This window comes from Ochotona curzoniae, unplaced genomic scaffold, assembly GCF_017591425.1.
Source record: "Ochotona curzoniae isolate NIBS_2020 unplaced genomic scaffold, NIBS_Ocur_1.0 contig_21, whole genome shotgun sequence".
Classification (NCBI taxonomy): domain Eukaryota; kingdom Metazoa; phylum Chordata; class Mammalia; order Lagomorpha; family Ochotonidae; genus Ochotona; species Ochotona curzoniae.
Window position 1 is genome coordinate 3067751 of NW_024465322.1, and position 17721 is coordinate 3085471.

The following is a 17721-nucleotide window of genomic DNA, read 5'->3' on the forward strand; positions in this document are numbered from 1 at the left end:
GCCTGCAGAGCATGGAGATGCCAAGCCAGCCCACAGCCCAGGGGAGCCCAGCCCGAGGAGCCGAGGCTGCTGGAGACGCCAGGTGGAGTGCAAGCAGCTTAGCTAACTGTATTTCTGGTGATTTTCCAAAGTACTATTTTTTCGTAAAAATGCAGACTTTTGTTTTACCTTTAAGGTGCGTTTTCAGCACACGAAATCCAACACGCCTTCCTGGCTTCCAAAGGAGGGACGGTCTCCCTGTCTGCCTCCAGCACAGGTTTGACTCACTCAGACCCAGACACCTGTTTGGACGCGACCCACCCCCTGCGATGTGTCACCAGCCGGACACACACGACACTGCCAACACTGAGATGGTTTTCCTCAGGAGAGCAAAGTCCCTTTGCGAGATGGATCTTTCTGCCATTTCCATCTCCCGTTCTGAAAAGTCGGAGTTGGCTTGTGAGAAGCGGTTCAACGTCATGCTGAAATGGAAACCTCAACATTCGCTCTAATTGTTCCCTTTCCTGAGCGTCAGAGGGAGACTTCGCCGAGTTGTATAGAGGCTTCTGATGTTGGTCATCCACTGAAGGAGGTTGAAACCTGTCGCATACTGCTCCCGACTGCCCAAGATCTCCTGACTGCTCATGAAAACAATGAGGTTAGATGCAGTTCTGCTGGGAGCGGGGAGCTGCTATCCTTCCAGACCACCACCTGATTTCTGTTGGCAAACACAGACGTGAGTGATGTAAAGTCTGTGTATGTGTGTGGTACTAATCTTTCATGTTGTGAGAATCTTAACAAAATCAGAAATGTTGCTATGTTTTAAAACATTTATTGCCACTTCCCCTAAACCGAACATTTAAAATGAAAATGCAGGGTCCGAGGCGATGGCTCAGTGGCTAAATCATCGCCTTGCACGCACCAGAGTCCCATATGGATGCCAGTTTGTATCCTGGCTGTTCCACTTCCCTTCCAGCTCCCTGCTTGTGGCCTGGGAAAGCAGTCGAGGACGGCCAAAAGCCTTGGGATCCTGCACCCACATGGGAGACCTGGAAGAAGCTCCTGGCTCCTGGCCCCTGGCTTCAGATCAGCTCAGCTCAGCTTCAGCTGTTGTGGCTGTAGGGGAATGAAGCAGTGGACGAAAACTTCTGTCTCTCCTTCTCTCTGTAAAAATGTGTCTTTCCAATCAAAAGAAATCTTTCAAAAAAATAACTGAAACAAAACGAAAGCTCAGGTTACAGTCATCTCAAAGCCACCACAGACACGTAACTCAAAATCTTTTCTCTTTTTCTTTGAAGAAACAAGCCAACACTGTCAGTCACAGAATGCTTTATTTTTCAACTTGCTGTCCAAACTTTCAAATGTAACACGCGTGGCAAAGAAGCAACAGTTAATATACAACACCCGCCACAGCTCTGTTCTTTGCCTCTTAACTTTCCCGAGATAGCTTCTCATCTCTCACATTCCGGATATTTTTAAGGCAGCAAAGCTGATTTTTCTGCTTTGGGAAACAGAACAGTGCTGCTGCTGCTCTGAGACTGTGGAAGGTGCCGGCTCCCACCACTCCCGGTCTGCTGCCATCCTCGTCAGCGACACGACTGGACATGGTCCATGCTTGCCAAGAGGGGGCGCTGCACTTCGCCCGTCACTTCCCAACTCTGTGTTCAACTGAAGTTCAATCTCGAAGCAGCGTTTCCCTCAGCCAGCCTACTCCGCTACTTTTCTCAAAAATATCTCCATTCTGAAATATGCACGAGATACAATAGTTTCATCTTTCATTCCTAACAGAACTCATGCTGTACTTTTTTTTCTCAAAATATATTTGATATATTCTGTGCAAAATGTTAAGTTCTGTATAGGCATGTACCTTAGTTTGAAAAAAAAAAAACCAAAAGTTTATAAAATATAATTCCTAAAAACCACCTCAACATCAGACGATAGAAGGAGGGAAATACACAGCCAAGACACAGCCTAAAACTCTCGCGGGAGAAAGTAGGTGGGTTCTTAAAGCTCCAGGGATACATTCTTTGAAAAGACTCAGAATGCACTTTGGTTGTTATTAAACATACGAGCACAGAGGCAAAGGAGATGAAAGGCTTGCAGCCGTCCCGAACTGCTGCAACGCCCGCGCACGGTGAGGCAGAGCCCAGATCCCCCGCAGGAATGGCAAGACCGCGCGCGTGCAGCCTGGCTCGGTCCTGCTGGCATTCCCGGTTCTGATGGTGATCTGGGGGTGATCTGATGGTGATCTGCACCAATCAGAGGTTATTTACAGCTGATTCTTTTAAATGTGTACAAACGTTGAGGCTGATCCAACATGAGATGCACTTTGCACCGAGAACATTCTAGTTTGTTCAAATATATTCTTTTAGGAAACGAGACGCCCAGTTTAAAAAAAAAAAAATCACAAAAAACATCTCACATTTCAAGTTAAGTCCTAAAACACTCTTGATTGTACAGACATAAGAACTTAAAACCCAGGCCCAATGAAAATACTGCTGTCTTTGCCCTATTCACCTTAACATGCCAACAGGATAACTTCTGACGGGACACTTGGCAACGATGGAAGGGGGCGGTGGTGGGAGCTACTTCCCCAAGTTCAAAGCATCTAAGATAGCCCTTACATAACAGATGGGGTCAGGGGAGGGGGCACGGAAACGCACTAGCTCGAGGGTGGAGGGTAGGACTTGCAAGCTGAAGCTGTCTTGGATGGAAATTTAGATATCATTTCATAACTAGTGGTCTGAGGAATATTGGATTTGCTCTCAGCCTTACTCTTCAATTGCTCATTTGAGGGTGGTGTGAACAGCAGACGCTACAGTGTTCCGTGGGGAGAGAATTACCTTACTAGAGTAAACATGATGTACTCTAGTTATATCAATAGGCACTTCACTTGTGAGATGGGCAGAGTCCTCACGCCAAAGGATACCATATCATACCCCATACACTATGACATATCCCCTAGAAAGATGCACATGAAAAGTAACAATTTTTAAAAAGTGCACATTTTTGAGCATGCACAGTCGGAGCTGTGCCAACAGCCCAGTGTTTCAAATAAATACAATTATTACTAGTTCGTTTTTTATCAAAATATCTTACAGTATGGTAACCATTTACAATTATTGCTCTATTAAGAGTTTTGTCATCAAAGAGCACTTGTTGACCTGTTATGTAACACTATATATGTATATGCACACAGACACATATACATATATATAATATATATATATAATTTAATACTGAAGGGTGCTTCAACTGCAGCTTAATCAATTTAGATCCTGGCACTGTCTCAAATAACCCAAGGAAAACCCTGACTGCTCTTGAGTTACTCAAGAAAATGCTTATTCTGTGTTTTGCTGAGTCCAACACAATACTGGAAAGCTAAAGGCAAGTTTTCGGCATCGAGGGAGGCACAGGGCTCAGCCCCAGTCCCGGCTTTCCCGGTCATGATGCGTTACTTAGCTAATTACCAGGATCTCAAGTATCACTTCTCAGTTTTATCACCCTTTCAACGACTAAGGACATCGATGCTTAAAAATAAAAAATATAAAGACTAAAGTAAATGTTTTTAAAAAAATGAACAAGTAAAATAAATATAAGAATTGCACAAGAGAGTCTGATGTAAACGCTTGGGCCTCCCGAGCTGCACAGTCAGCGACACCTTCGGGAAAGAGGCCGCGGCTGCTTCTCTGGGACTCCTCAGGATTTAATCTTCCACAGCTGGAGGGGGCAGAAACACAGGCATCATTAGAGCTGGACGGGACAGGGAAATGTGAATCCGGTCATACGTGTGGTATTTTAGTCTGAATTTTGTTCACAAGCAAGTATAGGTTTTGATATTCTAGTTCCTTCACCCTCAGGAAGAGTTTGGCCTTACACACAAACAAAAAAAAGTGCAATGGAGATTTCCTTTGCTGAAAAGTGGCAAAATACATGTAACCACCCGCTTAACGCGATGATCCCACACCTTACTAACGTACTGGAAGATGCACACTTACAGTACTATGCTATGGCAGTAACAAGGCAATAGAACTTTGGCCAAAACAGAAATACTGCTCTTCTAGCTCCTTTTTTTTTTTTATCACCTAAATTAGATTCATATCACATGAGCAAAAGTAAATACTTCTACTTATCCTACAAGACTTCTATTCATAACAAATGCTCTTCAAAACAGCAACCCCACCAGTATTACAATACCATTTTTTGTTTGTTTCAAATCAAATGGGAAGCTGTCTTCATTCACTGATGAGATCGCAGCCGAGCACAGGCCCAAAGAAGTGTCCCAGAAGGGGGTGGGCCACTAGGAAGTGACAACTGCTGGCAAACTCTTACCTTCAAATTAAAGCCCAGCAGGTCACTGATGACCCCGGACACGGCGGACAGGATAACGACCTGGGTGATGTTATATAGCAGTGGGTTCATGGTGAGTCCATACAATCGGAAGGGGCTGTCCAGCTCCTAGAAGGGGGGACAGGAAGGAAAGGAAAAAACTACAATAGCTCCAGATTCAAGAATAATGATCACCCTCATTAATTCATGACAATGACAATGGGAATTCTTAAAAGCATTATTTCCAGACCCGGCACGGTACTCACCTTGATTGCGTCCCCTGAATCCTATATGGGCGCCGGTTCTAATCCCGGCAGCTCCACTTCCCTTCCAGCTCCCTGCCTGTGGCCTGAGAAAGCAGTTGAGGATGGCCCAAAGCCTTGGGACCCTGCATCTACGTGGGAGACTCAGGAGAAAGCTCCTGTCTCCGGATCGGCTCAGCTTTGGCTGTTATGGCCACTTGGGGAGCAAATCATTGGATGGAAGACCTTTCTGTCTCTCCATCTCTCTTTAAATCTCACTTTTGAATAAAAATCAATCTTTTTTTTTTTAAAAGCATTATTTCCAAAAAGACGCAAGCGAAGGATGCTTTCAGGAAAGACAGACCTGGATCAAATTTTAAATAAGTAAAATTTCATAGTAGCTTTATTTCTTTTTAGAAAATCATTTTCTTTAAAACAATGACTGGGGAAGTACTGACCTAGTAGCTATGTGGAAGGTAGACAGCATTTCTTTAATATATGAGAACAAGAAACTGAAAGAGAACAGATTTATATAGAAGAAGCGAAAACTGAAATAGCCAACTTTTCTGACAATATTAGTTCATGTTAAAATTCTCCCTTGAGGCAATTCATTTTTCAAATACATGTTTTAGATATTTAAAGCTCCTTTGACAAGCCAAGGCCTGTTCTAGGCTCTGGGAAGTCAATCCCTGAGCTGAAGAATCTGACAGTCGGGGGAGAGCAGGTGAACCCACACCACAGCACATGGCAGGCCACGGAGCAGCAGCAGGCCCAAGGACCGGGGGGCGGGGGGGTGACAGTGCTCCGAACCCACAAAACCGGTTGCTTCAGTCAGGTCATTCTGTGGGCAGACTGGGGATAGAAGATACTAAGGGAATTGAAGCAGGTGTGCATATGAAAGGTCCCCAGATGAGCAATGTGGAAGAGAGATGAAGGCAGTAAGACCAGAGTCCAGAAATTTAAAAATTAAATCAATTTATAATTGGTTTTTTTTTTAAGATTTATTTATTTTTATTGGAAAGTGAGATATAAAGAGATGAGGAGAGACAGAGAGGAAGATCTTCCACCCAATGATTCACTCTCCAAGTAGCTACAACAGCCGGTGCTGAGCCAATCCAAAGCCTGGAGCCTCTTCCGGGTCTCCCACACAGGTTACAGGCTCTTAAGGCTTTGGGCCGTCCTTGACTGCTTTTCCAGGCCACAAGCAGGGAGCTGGATGGGAAGTGGGGCTGCTGGGATACGAACCGGCGCCCATATGTGATCCCAGCACATTCAAGGTGAGAACTTTAGCGGCTAGGCCATTGCGCAGGGCCCCATTTGTAACTGTTTTACTATCACCTCCATTCCCACCCCCATTTTCCTTGGGGACTCTTTCCATGTCTTATAGAGTGAGGTCCACTGTCTGTACCAAATTAACACAGTTCTTTTCATGACATTCTTTGGGAACTTCTAAACAATTCCAAGAATTTTAATCAACTGGTTCGAGCAATTCAGATTTCAATTCTTTCCCTGGCGTGACTGCCCTGGTACCCTGAGGAAGCAGCCCCTGGGGATTAGCCACAAGCCACACCAGGGGCCGTGGTTCGCCCTACAGCTCTGTTTTCGATCCAGCGTCCAGTTTTTTTCGAAGAAGTACAAATAAAAACTTTCCTCTTCAGGAAAGCATTGTGAGCACTCTAAAACAACAATAAAACCTTTTATCAAATTATCCCTAGCTATTGTGACTAAATATTTCCAAGACTACACTTTTACCAGAATGACTTATAAATGAAACATTTACTGATATTCTGAAATTTAGTTAAGTTCCAGGAGGTGGAAGTTTCCAATTCTAACTTCCACAGTTCTCTAAGCATCATCAACAGTCCGTACAAATGACCTGGATTAGCCTGATTACTTTTTGCAATGAGAATTACAATGTGAATTGCATGGATATAATTTGGAAACCATTTTGGGAATCACACAGCAGGCTCTGCAGGAGCGAGGGGTGCAGCTCAGACGTCAACACGGAGCACCCCAAAAACTCCCAATTTCCAACCCCACTCACCTTCAGCAGTTTAGTAGCCAGCTTCAAGACATTGTTCACCAGTGTCAGCTCCTCCTTTTTATTAGGTTTCTTCTCCATTTTCAAGTACAGGTTTATCTTTTATTGACAAAAAAGAAAAAAGGAACAAACTGTTACCACACAGACATTCTTAGAGGACTGCGTGCCACCTGCGCAGATCCCCTCGTGGACAGATGGACCCGCGTGAACCTTTCGGGCAGCTGAGCCCACATGAGAATTACTGATTTTTTAAAAAGCAAATTATCCTTAACTTTCATGCTCAACCATGTTTCCTTATACAATTCCTATGACATGGTGAAGGAAGGTATTTAACAAATTCCTACGAGAGAAATTAAGCACCAGGGTTATTATTCTACCCTTTTGATTTAAATATTTTATCCTATCGAATAAAACTTTAGGCTCATTTAAATGCAGACTGGCCGCACTGCAAAGCAAACATATTCCACTAATGGTTTCAAACGTGTCGTTTCTGTGGAAGTTATTTCTCTCTTGTCAAATTAAAATGGGACATAGAGACAGATTAGACTTGGAATCTGAAATAAAGGAGAAACATCAAAGAAAGCTCGTGTCTTATCAGATGTTAAGTTTTGGTTTCTACAGCATGAGTGATTTCACTCGGATTCTGTTCTCAGAAAACACGCAGTAAATGATAACATTTTAACCTGGCACGCAGACTCCATTCATTTCTAACTCAATCACTACGCATGCTCACCTGCTCCGTAAGTAAGATTGAGGTATTGCTGTATTTTTTACTTGTTTCCGATCCGAGAGTAACAAACCGCAGGAGGAAAAGTGTCAGGGAGACGCACCAGATGACAAGTTCCCAGTTGTAGTGACAGTCGAGGAAGATCTCATGGACGTGGAGCAGCTGCAAGGATTCAGACAGACCCCATCAAGCAGGAAAGGGATCCAAACAATTCCACTTCCAAAGGGAAAAGCATTCCCCGTGTAAACATCACATTGCATTTTAATTCTAGACTGAATGTAGGGTGCTTCCTATGCGTGTAACAAAAGAGTTGGTGTGTGTCGAAAGTATGACATGCTCAGTGGATCTCACGGGACCTAGAACCAGTTTTGTCAAATCCTCCTATTTCGTAATATTTCTTTCAGATTTTTGAAGTTTAGATCACAGAGTCTGTCAAAATTCCTTTCGGCTTTCCCTCAGCCTTGGTTTCTCTTCCCCTGCCCTGCCTCGTGCTGGGGCTAAGTGATTTTGCATTTGTCCTTGTGGTGGCAGGACAAGATGTTCAGGCTGTCAGGAACGGCGGTGATGTGGGCGGCAGCTTCACCTGCTAAGCCAGGCAATGCCGACCCCTCACTACTTTTTTCACTTAAAAATGTTTGGATCTTATAAGATTTCCGAAGACAAGCAGGCATTTTGGCATAGCAAGTGCAGCTGTTGTCTGAGGTGGCTGCCTCCCACATCAGGGTACGAGTTTTCATCCTGATGAGAAATCCTGATGGAGTTCCTGGCTTTGAGCTCAACCTGGTCCAACTCAACTCTTTTGGACGTTTGGAGAATGAACGAGTACACAAATGGTCTGTCTCTCTTCCCTCTGTCACTCCTTCAAATAGTAATAACACAAAGCAGTATCAACAAATTTTCCCCCAAAAGCCTGTTCGTTTTTGTTGTCATTTTTTTTTTTTTTTACTTTACATCACAGCTATGCCTGTAGGATGCATGACACATCATTAGGTACTAGCAGAAATTTACTTTGTGGTCAAGACTGTGGGAGTTTTATCAACTACATTTTTGCCTTTAAAGAATTCCATCACGTCAGGAAAATTCTTGCTATTGCTTCTCCAAAGATTGCGCTTCTGTATTCTTTCTTCCTGGAGTTTTTATGATCAACCATAGTAGGGTACTCCACAAAGTTTATGGAAAATGGAAGCAAAAATTTATTTTTGTTGCAAAAAAAAGGTTGGCTGGCAGTCCACACAGAGCCTTTCATTTTATTCTCTTATCATGAACCTTTTCAAGACGTGCTATGCACAGAGTGGCAGGGTTGGTCCTGTGGCATGGAGGGCTAGGCTGCAGCTTGCGACACATGTTGGAGTGCTGGTTGGAGTTCCAACGTCCGCTCCTGATCCAGAGTCCAGATGACACATCTGGGAAGGGGGCCGATGACGACTCAAGAACTTGGGCCCCTGCCACCCATGTGGGACCTAAATGGAGTTTCCTGTTACCGGCTTAGGTCCAGTGAAGCCAGGCCTCTCACCTGCATGGTAACCCTTTTCGCATTCCCTTCCTATCTCAGTTCTGCTTCTGGGGGTCACTTCTCCCTCCCAGCTCTCAGAATGTAACCTCAGCTGGGTTTATTTGGGTCATGGTGCTTTTCAAGATCGATTTTTTAAGTGTTTGGTGCATCTGAAGTACCCCTTGGTTATTTCCCAAGTCTATTGGTCCCCAGTGTGTTATCTAAGTCTTCAGTCACTTTAAAGGAGCTTGACAGTTCACATAGACCAGTCTCGCCTAACGCAGCAGCTGGCTGCCTGGCTGATTGAACCACAAACGCCGATTTGCTCCAGTGCTTGGAGAGGGTTCATCTGTGGAAATCCTGCGAGTTCTAGACCACAGCCACAACCCCCCGGAACGGTCTCGGTTTTGCTTCTGTTGGGCCTCCGTGGGGCTAGAACCACTTTTTATGCTGATTTGTTGACATAGGGTCAGGACAAGATGTTCAGACCGCTGGAGCCTTAGGATAATGGCTCCGGTTTGGGGTTTTATGGTCATTCACGTTTGGCCTTTCCTGTCTTGTGAAGTGACAAAGGTATATATATGTCTAGTAAAAAAGCTAATGTAGGTATACTTAAACAGCTCAGATTATTCTTTCCTCCCAACACCGTTCAGTGCACGAAAGCAGAACAATCTTCAGGAAACCTACCGTGTCCTAGTGCTTGAACTCAAAGCTCGCGGTATTTTTATAGCCCAGAATACTTCCTGAGCTACTTCTAGTAATTCCTGACTAGTCTCGGTCACTCAGAATTCATTTTCACAGCATGCAAATCAGAGATTAAAAGTAAATAAATAAAAGAATGCTAACTGAATAAATCAGAGATTCATGGAACAATTTTATAATTCTTCTGACTTATGTTTGTTTCTGGGAAACAAAACTAATCCGATGGATCCTAGAAAAAAAAAAATTCCTGTGTGTTCGCAGACATTTCCAGCTCTGTCCACTGTTGGTGACACGGGACATACAGATGCATCGCAGCCACTCTGCCCCCATAAAATCTGCCACAAGTCAATTTCAAAACTCCCCTGCTCACGAGGCTTGCCTGCGCTGGCACTCTGATTATTGATCGTCGAGTTTCCACACTCACCTGTGCACAACAGATGAACACAACTGAAATTGTCAACAAGAAGGCAGACGAAACGATGACGTCAACGGATCTCTGGGGGCCTCGCCGCTGAGGATGGAGCAGAGGGAAAACGGCCGTCAGCAGGTGACCACTCGGCAGCGGGTCCACCTGCTCCGGTGAAGGTGCCGACCCAGCCCCGGGGGCAGACCCTAGCTCACAATGCTGAAACACCCCGAGTGTGTCAGAGGAAGTGGAACGAGCAAGTGCTCGCTAGTTCCTGAGGATCTGCAGCACAGTGAAGGCGTCATCTAAAAACAGAACTTACAGCCTAAGTTTCAAATCTCTCATTTTGTCAGACATTAATAATTTCTTGAATGAATGTTTCTTGAGCACTGGCTCAGAACTAAGCACTGGGCTAGTTTCTAGAAATACAGCAAAGAACTAAATGGACATGATTCCCTACAGGAAGTGGCAGGGGAATGAGCCATCAGCTCACAATGACAGTTACATGCGGCAAGTTCCTACAGCGGGGGCAATGAGATGATAAAAGCAGGATGCTTCAAGACAACTGGCAGGGAGGCTTCATTCGGCTTCGAGATACACAGTGTTGGCACAGTGGTGCAGTGGGTTGGTAGCCACTTGCAATGCTGGCATCTCAGCATTCTCTGTTCTGATCCAGCTCCCTGAGAAAGCACTTGGCAGGGATTGTCGCTGAGCCAAGCAAATGATGTCCCAAAAGAGACCAAAGTGATTTAAAGGAAAGAAGAGGGCCAGCCATTTGTCCTGAGCTGTAAGGGTGAGTGTGGGGGTTTGAAATCCAGCTCCTGACCTGAGCTTCCCATTGCCACAGACCTTGGGAAGCAGCAGATGATGCCTGGGTGGCTGGATCCCTACCACCCATCTGGGGCAGCCCGTACTGAACTCCAGGCTTCCAGACATGCTGGGCCACTGAGCATATGAGAAGAGAGAACCGGTGATGAGATCTCTCTCTTACTCAAATACGGTAAACGGATAACTTTGAATTTTAAAAAGACTCTGCTCATCGAATTAAAGATCTAGGTGCAGCAGAGAATATTCAGTCCGTGAGTCGGCCTTGATTAAGACAGGTATTTCGAATCAACATCTGAACTAGCACTAGCATGATTAGCCTTATAATAAAATGAGGTTTTTCCCCATTATTATTCTTTTCTAAGTAATGGGCTCCCTCTGCTGGCCTGTGACAACGGTTCACGGATAGAAACAAAATCGGCCTAGATTCTGAGTAAGCTGGCGACTGGAGACGCTGCACGCTAACAAAGACAGTGGGGCCATCAGAGGGAGTTAACACGGTAGCAGCACGTTATGACTGCCATTCTACCTTAAGATAGGAACGCAGAGACAGCCACATTTTTATATTCTGGACTTTCTTCAGCCGGAAATGAGGAACCTCAGATTTTCGAGCCCTCCTTGCAGATGTCAAATGTCCAAAGAGTTTTGCAAAAAGTAATCGCTAAAAAAAAAAAAAATACATATTAAGATATGGATTGCTTTATACGTATAGGACCACCGAAAAATCCAACAACACTGTACTGTGACGGCTTCATTTGATTAAGGGCTAGGAAAGCAAAACGCACACACAATTAAGTCAGATGATTCAATGAAATCCTAAAATGCCTCGGGGACATTTCTAATGAACATTTCCATTACAAGATAGATGTTTTTCAGCACCCACCTGTTTATAAGTTCTTTCTGCCACACATAGCAAAAAGAAGAAAATCCACACCAGGCAAACGCGCACCACGAAGCTGATGAGCACCATGGACAGAACCAGCAGGTCCTCGCTGGAGCCGAAGGCGATCTCGCAGAGCTCCGAGGCCGAGCGCGCCGGGAGCTGCTCCAGGTCTGTGGCTTGAGAGAGTCGGAAAACGAATGGCGTGAAACCCAGGACGAGGGAGATGACATTCCCAAAAATCTGGTATCCTATTCCTGGGATGTGATTGTTCACCTTGAGGGAGCCGGGGAGGGAAAAAGGAAGACAGGGAAGATAAAACACACAGAAATATTATCTAGAACTAAATTTCTATAGTGAAATCAACAGAAATTAAGTATGATTTATACCAGAGGGGATCATTTCGATAAACATTCATTTTAACAATAAAATTAAACCTCACTCCAGTCTCAGGACCTACACCATACACATAAAATATAATTTCTTCGATTTTTAAAATAATTCACTATTAAATCACTAATGTAAAAGGACCCCTATTACATATATGCGTACATATTACATACATACATATTACGTAGTTTGATTATTTTGTTTTTGAATACTAATAAGCAGGTAAGTATAAACACACACACAAAAAAACATTTAAAACATTTATATGTGTATATGTCTATATACACACACACACAAGAGGAAAGATTTTATCATCTATTCTTGGTCAGAAGGATAAAATGTGTAGCTTGGTGACACATCAGTGTTTAAATGACAGAGGAAGACAACCACACCCAGATAACGTTCAGGATAAACGAGTAGGTTGTTCGTGCAGCATTTCAGCAAGTGTTCTATCAGCGGAGGAGCGAACTGGAGCTCGGGGCGTGCCGAGCGGGCATCCCACACATACCCTGTTCATGATCACCCCGCTGATCTCCAGCGCGGACATGTCTGCCTTCTTACAGTCGTTGCCTTCCCAGACGATAGCACTTATTTTTTCTAGTCCTGGGTGGGAATTATGGAGCCAGGGCAAATGACTCTACAAGAATTACACAGAAATGGGTAAATACATTTATCATATTTATAGAACAAAACACGTACATACATTTGTATATACGCAGACCATTGTAACAGCATTTGAGAAGCACTCAATATATCGAGCATATTTTGTAATTGGCACGTAGACGTCTGGCGTACCTACATACACACGCGTAATTGTAATGACGGCCTTATAAGTCATTTAGGACATGCGCTGAACAGGTGGCAAAAGAAGTTTGTTACAAGAATGTGTTCTTCCTTCACACTTATCTTTAATTCAGTCACCTTTCTGACATTTTAACTCAGCGTTTCTCCAAAGGATTAACTTATATCAGATTGAGCAAATACCACAAACCGACGCACAAAGAACTAGAAATGTGCCCCCAGGTAGAATAAAGTCTTTTGATGTTCCAAGGGGCCAAAAAAACACAGAATTTTAATATCCGTTTACTTTCATGGCACACATTTCACTGTTTGAGGGCCTTAGCAGCCATGAGACACTAGTTATCATTATCAAGTGATACATCAGAATTTATCCCCAAACAAAACGTCATGTTAGCTTTGCACAGGGGTAATCTCCACCAAAATATGTGTAATATAAAGGCTTAAAAACTGGAAAATAGGGCCCAGCATGGTAGCCTAGCCGCTAAAGTCCTCGCCTTGCATGCATCAGGATCCCATATGGGCGCTGGTTCGTATCCCGGCAGCCCCGCTTCCCATCCAGCTCCCTGCTTGTGGCCTGGGAAACCAGGACAGCCCAAGGACTTGGGACCCTGCACCCCCATGGGAGACCCAGAAGACACTCTAGATTCCTGACTTCGGATCAGTGCAGCTCTGGCCACGGCGGCCATTTGGGGAGTGAATCATCAGATGGAAGATCTTTCTCTCTGTCTCTCCTTCTCTCTGTATATCTCACTTTCCAATAAAAAATGTGAGGATTAGTTCATTTGAATGCCTTAAAATTTAAAACTTTTGATGAGAGGCCTTTGGCACAGCAGGCTAAGATGCTGCTTGGGACACCTGTGCCAGGTTGGGTCCTGGCTGCCCTGCTTCTGATCCAGCTGTCTGCCAGCGTACACCCTGAGGAGCAGCCTGCAAATAAGGGATGTATGTAAAATTTAGTCTTTAATCCAAAAAGAAAACCAATATATTCCTGGCATATCATAATTAGACGTGTACAGTGAAACATTTTAAAATTTCATCTTATGGCTCCCCCCCCCCAAAAAAAAGAGTACCTTGATAGACTAAAGGCCAATTTATGATATATGAACATATAAAACACTAAAAACATGGTTTAGGAATTGGTGTAGTGGTGTAGTGGGTTATGCCCCCATCTACGGCACCAGCAATCCATATAACAGAGCTAGTTTGTGTCCTGGCTTCTCCACTTCCAATCCAGCTGCCCACTAGTGCCCTGGTGATGCAGTACAAGCAGCCTGAGTGCCTTAGCCTCTGCCATCCATGTGGTGGGCCCAGATGCAGCTCCAGGATCCTGGCTTGAGCCTGGCCCAGCTCTCGTCTTTGTGGCCTTTTGAGGAGTGAACCAGCAGATGGTTCACAACATTCTCTTTGTGTTGCTCTTTCTCTGACTTTTCAATAAAAATAAATCTCAAATCTGTTCCATACATTCACTTAACTAGTCTCTGTTAGACACATACAATATATTAGTAACTGTGGCACAACGATAAGCAAAAACTCAAGTGGTCCTGGTCCCGTGCTGCTGGCGGTCTCTCTGAGAAAACAACTCACTGGCACTTCCCTCCACTTCAGCGAGAGCTGTTGCGTCTCAAGGACTTGAATGAACACGGAGTGACTCATCCGACATCCTACAGCCTCACAGATTACTCACTGTGCACTCACTCTACAAACCCAAGGAACGTCCTCGGCTACACCCATGGCCACACCTCAGACCTCGTCATCACACAGAATCATTCCATTTCCAAAAGGAGTCATTCACCACAACCTCTCATCTACCAGTCCTCTCGAGCCTTCAGTGCTAAAACGTGTGCACTCCCTTGGACATACCTAATCGTCAACTCATCGGTCCCTGCCTGGTTTCTTTCCTTCTCGATCTAACATGTCTAGACTCCTACCAGATGCGTGATCTCAATCAACCCCCGCTCTGGGCCCTTAGATGGCAACATCTTACAAAGTACCTACTTGGTGTGATCTGGGCACATCGCTAACTCCCAATTTTTATTTTCTCATCTATAGGGTAAAAAAATAAATAAACTATATTGTCAGAGGCTGTGAGGATGACACGAATTAATGTACCTACGATACTTTGCATAATAGTTAGGATACAGCAAACATTTCTTAAGTGTTAGCTATTATTATTATAATTACATTTCAACAGAATAACCCATAACTAGGTGGAATGGATTACTAACTGCACATTGGTGACTTCAGACTCATTCCAGCTGGACTCTCCACAACACGTCAGTGATACTCTTACTGTGTTCATTGGCCTGAACGTGTCCTATTCACACTACACAATCCTGTTCCCTCAGCTCCATTACCCACAAGTGGTAACGTCAAGCCTGCTCCACTCTCCATCCATAAGCTACTGTGTTGCCTCCATCCTCCTCCCTCGGTCCCTTGCACCTCACAGGACAGAGATCATGGGCCAGCACCCCACCCCCCATCATCTGGCAGCTGCATACACTCTTCCTTCCATCTCAGCAGCAGTTGTGATCCCTTCTGGTTAAGGTCATTCTTCCTAACTATGTTCCCCCTCCCTAATTCTAAGAAACCAAACTCCACCGATCAACTTCTCCTTCTGGATCGTACAATGGTTCTCTGCAAGTCTCCTCCTATGCGCGGTAAATGTATCCAGAAGTCTGACACCTTGGGGGTGGAGGACAAAGCACTTCTTCAACTCCAATGCTCCATCTAACTACTGTCTTATCTACAGTCTTACCTAGCCATGCTTCTCACACTGCCTTCCCCAGTTTCAGTCCTTAACCTCCTGCATTGGGGCTTCCTCTCTCAGGCCTCTTCTCCTGAGCCAAAGCCACAAACTGAAACACCCCAGAGAATGACAATAATAATGTTATGCTTTATCATATTCAATCCTTTCCTTTTACTTCACCCTTTCATTTTACTTAACAGACAATATGTCACAGGTAGACCTGAGAATTATTTTGCATACTTCCTGGTCCCATTCTCTTAATTTATTACCCTGAGCTGGATGTTTATCTTGCATGCTTTTACAATCATACTCCATATGTTTTTATCCACTGATACAGTTTGGCATGTTTTAAAACTTTCTATATATGATCACGTGCACAGCTCTGTAAATTGTCTTTTTCATGCCAAAAATGATTTATATTCAATATTTTTAAAGGTAAGAGCTCTTCTTTTTGTGCTTAATTCCATCATGAATTTTATGATGCAATTCCATAGGGTCTGGGGTTTCCCTACGCTCTCCCCAAATTTCCAACCCCCGACTGGTTTTCCCCATATTATTACTATAGTGTAGTTCTTCATAAGCATTCGTAAGTCCTTCAGTCTGCTATTTGCGCGGGCCCCGACATTGCTGGTACAAACAATGGCACACAAGGACTCTTGTTTTTTTTTTAACGAAACATCTATTTTACTCATTTGAAAGGCAGAGTTGAGAGAGTGGTAGAGACAGAGAATTCCACCGCACCACTGGTTCACTCCCAAATGGCATCAACACTAGGGGGACTCCAGGTGAGCTTCGTTTGGGCCTCCCACTTGGGTCATAAGCGTCCAGATATTTGAGGCATCTTCAGTTGATTCCTCAGGTCATGCTATCAAGGAGCTAGACTGGAAGTGAAGCAGCTAGGATTTGAAACCAGCACTCTAACGGGATATCAGCATTGCAGGCAGCAGCATAACTTACTGTACCACAACTCCAGTCCCTATACTTCCATGTCTAATGAAAAATTATACTGAGTTCAATTTTATTGTTGGGTACTGGTTTATCATCTGTCATCACTTGTTCATTTTTCTGCTGTGGCTAGTATGCTTTTTCCATTTCTATCACATACAACACAATGGTTGCTTTTCATATGCTGTCAGTTTTCTCTTTGGAATGGAGCAGAAGGGTCTTCAAGTTGCAGAACTTAAAATTTATTATGTAACGATGAACTGCTCTCCAAGGTAGCTGTACAAATTTATACTAACATAGTACTGACGGTTCTTTCTTCACTCTTGCTGACATGAAAACTAAACATTTAAAATCTCCTTACGATCTCATCAATATAAAATAGTACCCGTTGCTCTAATATATACTTTCCTGACTGTATGTCCAGGTAATTATCTCCAAGGCCTTCAGAAAGTTCATGAAAAATGTACATTTACTTTTAGTTCCATCTTTCAGGAACCTTTTGATATTCCTTTTGTTTATCAGTCAGTTAAGCAAATTGCCTGTGTACATTTTTCTGTTGACTTCTCCACTGAGTCACTTGTCTTTTCCTTACTCATCTGTAGGAATTCTTTATGGGCACAGTATAGTAAAACTTTGGCAATGAATGTGTTATAAACATCTCCTCCCAGGTGTGGCATAACTTTTAATAGTATTTGAGTTTCATTTGCAGCTCACAATTTTACACTTTAAGAATTATTTATTTTTATTGTATCTGTAAAGCAGATAAGCAAAGCTCTTCCATGCAACAGCTCACACCCCAAACACCCCCCACAGCCAGGGCTGGGCCAAGCTCAAGGTGGATCCAGGAACTCAATCTGGTCTCCCATGTCCTTGAGCTGCTACCTGCTGCCCCTCAGGGTGTACGCTGGCAGACAGCTGGATCAGAAGCAGGGCAGCCAGGACCCAACCTGGCACAGGTGTCCCAAATGGCATCTTAGCCTGCTGTGCCAAAGGCCTATCATCAAAAGTTTTAAATTTTAAGGCATTCAAATTAACTAATCCTCACATTTTTTGTTGTCTGTGCTTTTTACATCTGACTTACAAAAACTGTCTTTTACGATAAAATAACAAATATTTTCTCAAGTTTTTTTTTTCTAAATGTTTAAAGTTCTGCTTCTTTATATTCAGGAAGTATCTGGAATATACATCATATACAGGCAAGTAATTAACCTGTTCT

At 43.8% G+C, this 17721-nt stretch overlaps 1 protein-coding gene across 2 annotated transcripts in view; it reads right to left on the bottom strand.

The window, feature by feature from the left end:
* Positions 1 to 1293: 1293 nt before the first annotated feature.
* Positions 1294 to 17721, bottom strand: part of PHTF2 (putative homeodomain transcription factor 2) — an 83004-nt gene continuing 66576 nt past the window's right edge. For both annotated transcript variants that reach the window (XM_040971153.1, XM_040971161.1), the window contains 8 exons: positions 12522 to 12650; positions 11627 to 11899; positions 11273 to 11404; positions 9937 to 10023; positions 7325 to 7480; positions 6595 to 6690; positions 4312 to 4437; positions 1294 to 3699 (listed from right to left, as the gene is read on the bottom strand). In XM_040971153.1, the coding sequence (XP_040827087.1) occupies positions 3679 to 3699; positions 4312 to 4437; positions 6595 to 6690; positions 7325 to 7480; positions 9937 to 10023; positions 11273 to 11404; positions 11627 to 11899; positions 12522 to 12650 (1020 nt within the window). In that variant the 3' untranslated portion in view covers positions 1294 to 3678. The remainder of the gene's footprint in view (positions 3700 to 4311; positions 4438 to 6594; positions 6691 to 7324; positions 7481 to 9936; positions 10024 to 11272; positions 11405 to 11626; positions 11900 to 12521; positions 12651 to 17721) is intronic.